The 12,415-nt window shown below is 34.4% G+C and overlaps 2 protein-coding genes across 5 annotated transcripts in view; one reads left to right on the forward strand and one right to left on the reverse strand.

Moving 5' to 3' along the window:
• Positions 1 to 12,415, forward strand: part of LOC144973380 (uncharacterized) — a 179,199-nt gene that overhangs the window by 2,026 nt on the left and 164,758 nt on the right. Inside the window, exon 2 of one of the 4 annotated variants that reach the window (XM_078915730.1) lies at positions 6,255 to 7,818. The exons of the other annotated variants lie outside the window; for them this stretch is intronic. Within the exon in view, the coding sequence (XP_078771856.1) occupies positions 6,269 to 7,372 (1,104 nt within the window). The 5' untranslated portion in view covers positions 6,255 to 6,268 and the 3' untranslated portion in view covers positions 7,373 to 7,818. Of the gene's footprint in view, positions 1 to 6,254; positions 7,819 to 12,415 lie in introns of those variants that run through there. 4 annotated transcript variants of the gene reach the window in all.
• Positions 8,439 to 12,415, reverse strand: part of LOC144973991 (guanylate cyclase 32E-like) — a 19,780-nt gene continuing 15,803 nt past the window's right edge. Inside the window, exons 14-16 of the mRNA XM_078916878.1 lie at positions 10,050 to 10,142; positions 9,459 to 9,563; positions 8,439 to 8,539 (exon numbers count right to left, since the gene is read on the reverse strand). Coding sequence (XP_078773004.1) covers positions 8,439 to 8,539; positions 9,459 to 9,563; positions 10,050 to 10,142 — 299 coding nt within the window. The remainder of the gene's footprint in view (positions 8,540 to 9,458; positions 9,564 to 10,049; positions 10,143 to 12,415) is intronic.

Raw genomic sequence — 12,415 nt, forward strand, 5'->3', positions numbered from 1 at the left:
TGGCGCTGACGATAACAACGACGACGACGACAATGGCAGTCGACTTGGCTTTAGATCGACTGTTGTTTATGTGGGTGGGGGTCGTGATGGTTTGTAATGGTGGGGTCGATATGGTCTGTGGCCAGCGAACATTGGGATCGCCCTTTATTTTCTCGTTCTACCCTGTACGAATTTGACTCAATGCCTTAACAAGAGACGATGGTTTGTGACGGATTTGATAGTACAACGACAGTTTTAGAAATAAAAGTGGTGAATAAACTCCCGTAATGTGAAGAAGAAAAGGATTTGTAAAAAAAAATTTGGACTATAATATCAATTTTGAAAAATGAGAATATCCCATGCCCAAAAATAGTTCGTTTGAGAATAAAATTGATTTCCGAAAATTAAACACAACACCGTCAAAAGATAATCCATATAAAAATCCACATCGAAGAATAAAAATGTTAACCTTGAGCTCTTCCTTATATAGCGCAATTTCCACAGGGTCCCTGACCAACAGCAACACTTAACATATAGGACGTGACATGCCGCGTATTAGGCTATATTACATTTTTTCGGACAGAGACAACGCTGTTAACGACCAGGTATTCATTTTACACCTCAGTGAGGTTCGAGAATGTGATTAAATAGCCTGTTTTCAAGGACTCAACTATGCGCCGAGAGAGTCTCGAACCCGGGACTTTCCGATCCGAAAGCGAGTGTCATACCACAAGTCCACAAAGAAAGACACAGGTTAATAAAAACATGTCCTGTTACAATTCTTCTTCTTCTTCTTCTTCTTCTTCTTCTTCTTCTTCTTCTTCTTCTTCTTCTTCTTCTTCTTCTTCTTCTTCTTCTTCTCTCTTTTCTTCTCTTCTTCTCTTCTTTCTTCTTCTTCTTCTTCTTCTTCTTCTTCTCTTCTTCTTCTTCTTCTTCTTCTTCTTCTTCTTCTCTTCTTTCTTCTTCTTCTTTTTTCTTCTTTCTTCTTCTCTCTTCTTCTTCTTTTCTTCTTCTTCTTCTTCTCTTCTTCTTCTTCTTCTCTTCTTCTTCTTTTCTTTCTTCTTCTTCTTCTTCTTCTTCTTTCTCTTCCTTCTTCTTTTCTTTCTTCTTCTTCTTCTTCTTCTTCTTCTTCTTCTTCTTCTTCTTCTTCTTCTTCTTCTTCTCTTCTTCTTCTTCTTCTTCTTCTTTCTTCTCTTCTTCTCTTCTTCTTCTTCTTCTTCTTCTTTCTTCTTCTTCTTCTTCTTCTTCTTCTTCTTCTTCTTTTCTTCTTCTTCTTCTTCTTCTTTTCTTCTTCTTCTTCTTCTTCTTCTTCTTCTTTCTTCTTCTTCTTCTTCTTCTTCTTCTTCTTCTTCTTCTTCTTCTTCTTCTCTTCTTCTTCTTCTTCTTTCTTCTTCTTCTTCTTCTTCTTCTTCTTCTTCTTCTTCTTCTTCTTCTTCTTCTTCTTCTTCTCTTCTTCTTCTTCTTCTTCTTTTCTTTCTTCTTCTTCTTCTTCTTCTTCTTCTTTCTTCTTCTTCTTCTTCTTCTTCTTCTTCTTCTTCTTCTTCTTCTTCTTCTTCTTCTTCTTCTTCTTCTTCTTCTTCTTCTTTCTTTTCTTCTTCTTCTTCTTCTTCTTCTTCTTTTCTTCTTCTTCTTTCTTCTTTCTTCTTCTCTCTTCTTCTTCTTCTTTTCTTCTTCTTCTCTTCTTCTTCTTCTTCTTCTTCTTCTTCTTCTTCTTCTCTCTTCTCTTCTTCTTCTTCTTCTTCTTCTTCTTCTTCTTCTTCTTTCTTCTTCTTCTTCTTCTTCTTTTCTTCTCTTCTTCTTCTTCTTCTTCTTCTTTTCTTCTTCTTCTTCTTCCTTCTTCTTTCTTCTTTTCTCTTCTTCTTCTTCTTCTTCCTTCTTCTTCTTTCTTTCTTCTTCTTTCTTCTTCTCTTCTTCTTCTTCTTCTTCTTCTTCTTCTTCTTCTTTCTTCTTCTTCTTCTTTCTTCTTCTTCTTCTTCTTCTTCTTCTTCTTCTTCTTTCTTCTTCTTCTTCTTCTTCTTCTCTTCTCTTCTTTCTTCTTCTTCTTCTTCTTCTTCTTCTTCTTCTTCTTCTTCTTCTTCTTCTCTTCTTTCTTCTTCTTCTTCTTTCTCTTCTTCTTCTTCTTCTCTTCTTCTTCTTCTTCTTCTTCTTTCTTCTTCTTTTCTTCTTCTTTTCCTTCTTCTCTTCTTCTTCTTCTTCTTCTTCTTCTTCTTCTTTCTTCTTCTTCTTCTTCTTCCTTCTTCCTTCTTCTTTCTTCTTCTCTCTTCTTCTTCTTCTTCTTCTTCTTCTTCTTCTTCTTCTTCTTCTTCTTCTTCTTTCTTCTCTTCTTTCCTTCTCTCTTCTTCTTCTTCTTCTTCTTCTTCTTCTTCCTTCTTCTTCTTCTTCTTCTTCTTCTTCTTCTTCTTCTTCTTCTTCTTCTTCTTCTTTCTTCTTCTTCTCCTTCTTCTTCTTCCTTCTTCTTCTTCTTCTTCTTCTTCTTCTTCTTCTTCTTCTTCTTCTTCTTCTTCTTTCTTCTTCTTCTTCTTCTTCTCTTCTTCTTCTTTCTTCTTCTTCTTCTTCTTCTTCTTCTTCTTCTTTCTTCTTCTTCTTCTTCTTCTTCTTCTTCTTTCTTCTTCTTCTTCTTCTTCTCTTTCCTTCTTCTTCTCTTCTTCTTCTTCTTCTTCTTCTTCTTCTTCTTTCTTCTTCTTCTTCTTCTTCTTCTTTCTTCTTCTTCTCTTCTTCTTCTCTTCTTCTTCTTCTCTTTTCTTCTTCTTCTTCTTCTCTTCTTCTTCTTCTTCTTCTTCTTCTTCTTCTTCTTCTTCTTCTTCTTCTTCTTTCCTTCTTCCTTCTTCTTCTTCTTCTTCTTCTCTTCTTCTTCTCTTCTTCTTCTCCTTCTTCTTCTTCTTCTTCTTCTTCTTCTTCTTCTCTTCTTCTTCTTCTTCTTCCTTCCTAGTCTTAGGCGTCTTTCCCACGTGAGAGAGAGAGAGAGAGAGAGAGAGAGAGAGAGAGAGAGAGAGAGAGTTTGAGGAAGATATCAAATATGTATATAAACTCGAGCGAGGATGGAGGAAGTAAAATATAACACTAAAAATAATGTTAATATACTCTTTTTAAAAAACATCATCATCATCATCATCATCATCATCATCATCATCATCCCCTCCTCCTCCCCCCTCCCCCTTCTCCTCCTCCTCCTCCTCCTCATCATCATCATCATCAACTTTATATATTATTAAAAATACTATAAAAACTTGTTCCTTTCAAAACTCTTTATTCTGTAGCAAAAACTGCGCAGCCGGAAACATGGAATTTGTTAAAATGTTAAATAAAATGTTGGTGGCGTTATTAAACCAGAAAATAGATGTTGCATTGAAGGTAAAATAATGTTTTAGAAAGACCTTATTAAATGTGATGAACAGTCAAGTGGCTCCGTAGCGCAGTGGACAAGCTGTCAGACTCCAGCCTTGAAAGTACCGGGTTCGATTCCCAATGTTGACATTTTTTTTTGTTTTTTGGATTTACTTTGTTTTTGTTTGCTTTTTGTTTCTTTCTTTTTTTTCAAAAACTTTTTATCATGTTTTTAAAAAACTTCGATTTTAATTTTCTAAAATTATTTATTTATTTGAGATCAGTATTTGTGTGCCATGTTTCTTTTTACTTTTGATTTTATAAATTATTGTTATTATTCTTTAATTTATTATCATCGTACATCGGTAATCACTAAGCAGCGTGGTAAACTACAATCTAAAACTATTTAAACTTCACGGACGTATGCAGCAACATTTTCATTAATTTACCATCACCGCCAACGGAGGTGCATAAAAACGCCACCAACATTTTATTTAACATTTTAACAAATTCCATGTTTCCGGCTGCGCAGTTTTTGCTACAGAATAAAGAGTTTTGAAAGGAACAAGTTTTTATAGTATTTTTAATAATATATAAAGTTGATGATGATGATGAGAGGAGGAGGAGGAGGAGGAGGAGGAGAAGGGGGAGGGGGGAGGAGGAGGGGATGATGATGATGATGATGATGATGAGGATGATGATGATGATGATTATGATGATGATGTTTTTTAAAAAGAGTATATTAACATTATTTTAGTGTTATATTTTACTTCCTCCATCCTCGTCGAGTTTATATACATATTTGATACTTCCTCAAACACTCTCTCTCTCTCTCTCTCTCTCTCTCTCTCTCTCTCTCTCTCTCTCTCTATCTCTTCTATCTCATCTCTTCTCTATCTATCTATCTATCTTCTATCTATCTATTATTATCTATCATCACTCTCTCTCTCTATCTTCTCTCTTCTCTCTCTCGCTCTCGCTCTCTCTCTCTCTTCTCTCTCTTCTCTTTCTCTCTCTCTCTACTTCTTACTTTTTCTCTCTCTCTTATACTTCTAAGAATTTTTCATTTCTACATTATAAATTATATATATATATATATATAGTTGTTATATATTATTATATGTGTTTGTGTAGATGAGAAATGAGAAAAAGCGTAAAATATAATTAGAGACAGGAAATTGGAAAGGCTGAAAGGACATGAAGGTTAAGAGGTAGAACGAAAGATTAGGAAGAGAATATGATTAATAGAAGGATCCTAAGTAAGATATTATTTGCTAATTAGAAAGTAGATAGAATTCGAATAATAAGCTATAATGATCAGAGAGAATGCATGGTGAGAAAAGAAGTAGATGACGGTTTTGAGGTTGATTAAATTTTATTACCGTTCAGCATGAGTAACGTTATGGAATATCAAAAATATGTTAATATCTTTTTTAAAATTACATTCTTCTCACATAGCAATCACTCTTATTGCGCATACTCCTATTTCCCTCTTGTCTTGCCAACTCTGACCTCATCATCGATCATATCTTTATTATTATTATAAATCGGGGAAAATGTATCATTAAATTTTTGATTGTTACAACCTTGCCAGCCTTCAACAAGAACTTGTTTTTGACAACTTTTGATAAAAGTTGGTTGTATTAATTCCGATTTAAAATTTTAAGTAATATTTCACGTTGAAAGATTAGTAATGTTTGAATGTCATGGACTCCGTAGCGATCAGTGATCAAGCTCCGACTTGTCCGTTAAATCTGGTTGAATTCCATTGTGAATTTTTTTTATCTTCGGATATTACTTTGAATCTTTGTTTCTTCTTTGATTCATCCTTTTTTTCAAAAACTTTTTATCATGTTTTTAAAAAACTTCGATTTTAATTTTCTAAAATTATTTATTTATTTGAGATCAGTATTTGTGTGCCATGTTTCTTTTTACTTTTGATTTTATAAATTATTGTTATTATTCTTTAATTTATTATCATCGTACATCGGTAATCACTAAGCAGCGTGGTAAACTACAATCTAAAACTATTTAAACTTCACGGACGTATGCAGCAACATTTTCATTAATTTACCATCACCGCCAACGGAGGTGCATAAAAACGCCACCAACATTTATTTAAGATTTTAACAAATTCCATGTTTCCGGCTGCGCAGTTTTTGCTACAGAATAAAGAGTTTTGAAAGGAACAAGTTTTTATAGTATTTTTAATAATATATAAAGTTGATGATGATGATGAGGAGGAGGAGGAGGAGGAGGAGGAGAAGGGGGAGGGGGAGGAGGAGGGGATGATGATGATGATGATGATGAGGATGATGATGATGATGATTATGATGATGATGTTTTTTAAAAAGAGTATATTAACATTATTTTTAGTGTTATATTTTACTTCCTCCATCCTCGCTCGAGTTTATATACATATTTGATATCTTCCTCAAACTCTCTCTCTCTCTCTCTCTCTCTCTCTCTCTCTCTCTTCTCTCTCTCTCTCTCTCTCTCTCTCTCTCTCTCTCTATCTATCTATCTATCTATCTTTCTATCTATCTATCTATCTATCTATCTATCACTCTCTCTCTATCTATCTATCTCTCTCTCTTCTCTCTCTCGCTCTCTCTCTCTCTCTCTCTCTCTCTCTCTCTTTCTCTCTCTCTCTCTATGTATACTTCTTACGCTTTTTCTCATTTCTCTCTACCATTCATAAGAATTATATATATATATATATTATATATATATATATATATATATATATGTGTGTGTGTGTGTGTATGTGTGTGTGTGTGTGTGTGTGTACATAGATTCAATTGGACTTGAAAATATTTTTATCTGTAGTCCATTGGTATTTGGAAGCTTGTAAAGGACATGATTTTTATCAGGTAGAACAAAAATTTATGGAAAGATATATGAGTTAAAGACGGTCCTTAATTGTAAAGTATTTCTTTTCTTTTTTCCAGAGAAGTCCCAGAATATGGAATTTCGTAATAATACAGCTATAATGTATTCATATGAAATGCATTGGTGTGAAAAACAACCGTATGACTGGGTTATATTTGATTTGTTTATAATTTTTATTACCGTGTTCATCATTCTCATCGCTTTGTGGGGAATCATCGCCAATGTCATCAACCTCATCGTTTTCTCTCGTATTGGAATTCTTTCCGACAGTAGCACAGTCAGCTTGTTTGGATTGGCGATATCTGATTTGATTTATTGTTTTGCACAACTCTGGACTAAATCTTTCGGAGGTATATCTTTATTAGGTGTATATTACATCGGCGGGGCAAGTATATATGTTGTTTCTGATATGTTTACACCTGTGATTGCAACTTTCAACCAAGTAACTTGTTTTTTGACAACTTGTATCGCGATAGAAAGATTTGTTGCAATTGTGTTCCCGTTTAAAGTCAAGTATATCTTCACGTCCATGAAAAGCTTATATACCGTTTGTTTTTGTTTTGTCTGGAATCTTGCAATTCATTTTGATGAGTTCTCCGGGATGTTTATGCTCTCGGTCCTAAAATTTGAGAATGTCACTGCTGAATTTGTTATCGCTTCGAATATTACGAGAACTTTGAACCTCTCTCTTCGATTCATCACGTTTATTATAATTGTCATATGTAATGCTACGATGCTGACGTCATTATCCAACAGAAAATTCAGAAAGTCATCATCTTCATCAAAGAGAATGACCGCAAGCACATTCACTGATGACAGCACAGTCACCGATTCTAAACCCACAACCATCAACACTGCAACACAATTAGATACAACTGATTCCAGCAAGCCAGAGATCGTGAAGAAGAAAACAAAAGTCGACAGTGACAAAAGACTCATGACCATGATGGCGGCAATTTGTATCATGTTTATCGTGTGTAATTTTCCTCATCTTGTCAATGTCGCCACCTTTTACGTTATGCTTAAGGGTTGTCACGATATGTACCGTAACACTATTCATTTCTCAGCTTATATACTAGAGTTAATTAACTCAAGTTGTAACATTTTCTTCTATTATACCATGAGTACAAGGTACAGGCTACGTTTCTTATCACTGTTTGGCAAACAATACGACTAAGACAACTGAAAATGGTTCTATATTATGAACATAAGGTAACAAATCACGATTAATTCACTCATAAAAGTCATTTCTTTTCCCAGTGCCTTCACTACCCCCCAACCATTCCATTTTTACACTCGTGTTTTGGAATGCGGCGTCAGTGACTTAGCCTCGTTCTGGATGGGATTACAAAGATAATTTCCATCATGACATTTGATTGGTTGGTTGTGATAGAAAACCCCTTGGTGTTTATGAATACAATGAAGATATTCGGGGTTCTAACAGACACGTGTCGTTAGGGAAGGATGTCATCGTGTTTATAAAATTAATCTTGTATTAGACAGTGTGTGTGTGTGTGTGTGTGTGTGTGTGTGTGTGTGTGTTTCAGTTTGAAGTGATTATCGTATTTGGAGAAAAGTGACTACTGGCATTATTATTATTATTATTATTATTATTATTATTATTATTATATTATTATTATTATTATTATTATTATTATTATTATTATTATTATTATTATTATCATTATTATTATTATTATTATTATTATTATTATTATTATTATTATTATTATTATTATCAGCGGCGTGGCATTCTTACAGTATAAAGTGGTGCCATAATCAGAAGAAGAAAATGACTTAAACGTGCTATATTTGTAAATATAAAAGAAAGAGAAAAAAATAAAGAAAAGACTTTCTTCCATACTTGTAAAGAAAATTTGCATGGTGATGTTTCTATCCCTGCTAATCTTTTTAATAGTTTGTTTCTAGAAATTACGAAGGGCAACCACATATGATATCAGCTTTGTGAATTGACCAAACCATCAAAGAATTCAACCGCTTCTGTTTCATTTCGCAAGAATATTTTTTCACTCATATATTTATAATTCATAAAACCAGAGACGTTAACACTGGTAGAGGAACCTTTTATTTTTGATTGATGTAATGAGCACTTCAAAATCGGAATGAAATGTGTCGCATATATTTTGTTGTTCTACCAAATACAATACCAGACTTTCAATTCGAAAAAGTAGATAATAATCCTCAAAACTGCCATCATAATGGACCAAATGAGATTCACGTCTTCACACAAGTTCAACTTTAATATATTGATTGGAGTTTGAAGACAGAGGGAAATGGCTTAAGGGACACATGCAGACATTGAATAATTTAGCACTTGACGCCACTGATTTGGATTTTATTTAAAATATAATCTTCATAAGCCATGACATTGTATTTTAAAGCTCTGAAAGTTGAAATTAATACGTGCAAAAGATTTTAAACAGAGGAAATAATCAAATGCTTAATCTGTTTCTCGTTTTCTTTTTTTCAAATTGGAAAAATTATTTTTGTATGTCTTGCACATATTTGCAGGTCTGATGATATTATGAGCTTGTTTTGACAGAGTTTAATTGAAAATATTTCTTGTTGGTTTGAGATTCATTACAACAAAAAAGCCAGGTCATCAACATAGCTTGTCGCTCCAACACCGAACCCACTCCACAGCACATGGGGAGCAGACTCTTAGGTCACGGTAAATGCTGCTGGGCCCATCCTGGCATTCTCCAAGGATGTGCGCCATCGTCTGCTCTGGGCATCCACATGTACACAAGCTAGTCTCAGCCAGCCTCCATTTTTTTCTGTTTAAAATCATCATCATCATCATCATCATCATCATCATCATCATCATCATCATCATCATCATCATCATCATCATCATTATCATCATCATCATCATCATCATCATCATCATCATCATAACCATCATCATCATCATCATCATCATCATCATCATCATCGCCATCATCATCAGTATCGTCTTTTTTTCTTCTTCTTCTTCTTCTTCTTCTTCTTCATTTCTTCTTCTTCTTCTTCTTCTTCTTCTTCTTCTTCTTCTTCTTCTTCTTCTTCTTCTTCTTCTTCTTCTTCTTCTCTTCTTCTTCTTCTTCTTCTTCTTCTTCTGTGCCATCACGCATGCAAACGGCTTCATCTGATATTGTGCAATGCGTATGATGGACGACTGTTTCATCATGGAACATCAAGTAAACCAGATGATCAAAACCATGAATTTTGAATGAAAGAGAATCCATCGAATGAAACAATACACTCTTCTCCATTTGCTGAAGACGGCCGTTTTTGCACTGATACGGTCTCGCCATGATTACTGTAATTCTCTACTTGCTGGTCAACCTGACATAAAACTCGGAAAGCTACAAAAAGAAGAAGATAATAATAATAAATAATAGACGTACATTCATATAGAGCTTATGTCGAAGCTTCGAAGCTCTTCACATTGATCATCAGTAAAAACAACACATACTGCAGATTCTTTCATGGGACGTGCACATTATACTCGAGTACCATACATTAATAAATCTTAAATTCATTTTTTCAGCTGATGTCTTTACCCCTTCAAGCCAAAATTGAAAATAGTATTATATCTAGATCGTATTAGGGCCATAACTAATGTCAGGATGCAAAGAAGAGCTGTCCTTTTCGTATTTGGCGATTTTGACATAAGACACAACGTTGAAACCGTGCTTACCAACAAATGGTGAACTCTGGAAGAAAGAAAGAAAGAAAGAAATGTGAATAAGCGCTATAACGATTGATACATAAGTTGATTGAATTTCCCCACGAGCTTAAACATGAAACAAAAAGGGGAAAAATAAGCCAGAAGACACGATGACAGTTACCAAATTCCACGTTCAATGGTGCAATGATATGGACAGTCATTTTTCCATCAACAATTTGATTAGAATTAGAAAAAGCCTGGCTGCCAGTGTAGTCTAGTCAGTTATAAAAATCTTAAATTGTTCAAAGTCAGAAGTTCAGGATTCAGTGTTCAGGATTTTATTCAAGTCTACAATCTTTAATGCAAATGATAATAATAACATTAGCAACATGAAAAATAATAGTAATAATATTAATCAGAAGAAGAAGAAGAAGAAGAAGAAGAAGAAGAAGAAGAAGAATAAGAGAAGAAGAAGAAGAAGAAGAAAAGAAGAAGAAAGAAGAGAAGAAGAAGAAGAAGAAGAAGAAGAAGAAGAAGAAGAAGAAGAAGAAGAAGAAGAAGAAGAAGAAGAAGAAGAAGAAGAAGAAGAAGAAGAAGAAGAAGAAGAAGAAGAAGAAGAAGAAGAAGAAAGAAGAAGAAGAAAGAAGAAGAAGAAGAAGAAGAAGAAGAAGAAGAAGAAGAAGAAGAAGAAGAAGAAGAAGAAGAAGAAGAAGAAGAAGAAGAAGAAGAAGAAGAAGAAGAAGAAGAAGAAGAAGAAGAAGAAGAAGAAGAAGAAGAAGAAGAAGAAGAAGAAGAAGAAGAAGAAGAAGAAGAAGAAGAAGAAGAAGAAGAAGAAGAAGAAGAAGAAGAAGAAGAAGAAGAAGAAGAAGAAGAAGAAGAAGAAGAAGAAGAAGAAGAAGAAGAAGAAGAAGAAGAAGAAGAAGAAAAGAAGAAGAAGAAGAAGAAGAAGAAGAAGAAGAAGAAGAAGAAGAAGAAGAAGAAGAAGAAGAAGAAGAAGAAGAAGAAGAAGAAGAAGAAGAAGAAGAAGAAGAAGAAGAAGAAGAAGAAGAAGAAGAAGAAAGAAGAAGAAGAAGAAGAAGAAGAAGAAGAAGAAGAAGAAGAAGAAGAAGAAGAAGAAGAAGAAGAAAGAAGAAGAAGAAGAAGAAGAAGAAGAAAGAAGAAGAAAGAAGAAGAAGAAGAAGAAGAAGAAGAAAATCTTACGAGCAAAATCCGCGGACTGATACATATATGTAAAACAAAATGAATTTACAATGGTACCTCACTTTCCACAATTAAAGAATGCGATGAATTTCCTAAGTCCAAGTTGGATAGTCCTGGTCTAAGGATTTCTTGACCATAAATGAACGTCAAATATGGCAAGTACGACAACACGGATTCATAAACATCTTCCCCACTGGCACCCGATAGCTCGGACGTCTCTACTTACTTACTTTACTTCTTTCCTGAAGGCCGACCTCAGGTTATTGATTCTGTTTATAACAACATGTTTTGTATTTTAGGGTTTTTTGTTTTTTTTTTTTTAGCTTTTTTTTAATAGAGCTTTTGTACAGCGCAATATCCACTAAACGTGTTCAAATCTCTTTGCAACGGGTCCCTGGCCAACAGCAACATTTAACATCTAGGACGGGACATGACGTCTTTTAGGCGATATCATACTTTTTTCGGACAGAGACAACGCTGTTAACGGCTAGGTGCTCATTTTACACCTGAGTACGTTGAGAGAATTTGAGTAAAAAGCCTTTTCCAAGGACTCAACTATGCTCCGAGTCAGGCTTGAACCCAGGACCTTCCAATCCGAAAGCGAGTGTCATACCACAAGACCACATAGCCTGTTTGTCTGCAGATGAGTCAATTTTTTTGCAAAAATCGACAAATTTCGAGTACGTTATTTCTTTTTGTAGCCTGTTCGTATAGTCTTTGAACTTTAATCTCCACAATCACGGAAAAGTTATTTATTGTTCTAAACTTGTAATAAAAAATATTTTCTGTTCCAGACCGGCAATATGAAGGCGATATAAACGCGCTGGTACCGTTAGACTTCACAAACGTGATGTGTTGTAACTGTTGTCATTAGCTAGAGAGAGAGAGAATGAGAGAGAGAGAGAGAGAGAGAGAGAGAGAGAGAGAGGTGGGGAGGGAGGCTTCGGTTCGAACCTGGTTGCGGAGAGAGAGAAAAACAAACGAAATTTTTTAAAATCTGGCAAATCATGTCATTACAATGAAAATTACGGACATCGGAAAATTAATTTTCCTCTTACTGATTTATCATAGACAATTTTGATTTGGTGTGAAACGCATTATAATTGTTACGCTAATCAAGAACTTGAAGAAAAACGAAACATTTTATTCATCTACCTCTCCCTGACATAAAATTTATTTTTTAAAATTTTAGAATATTAACAAAGCATTTATATAGAGAAATATCCACTAAACGTGCTCAAAGTGCTTTACAATGGTCTCAAACCAACAGCAACACTAAACATGAAGGACAGAGACATGACGCCTGGCATTTTACACCTGAGTGCGGTGAGAGAATGTGAGTAAAGA

Source organism: Berghia stephanieae, chromosome 5 (assembly GCF_034508935.2).
Source record: "Berghia stephanieae isolate SIO BIC M18660-M18661 chromosome 5, UCSD_Bste_1.3, whole genome shotgun sequence".
NCBI lineage: Eukaryota > Metazoa > Mollusca > Gastropoda > Nudibranchia > Aeolidiidae > Berghia > Berghia stephanieae.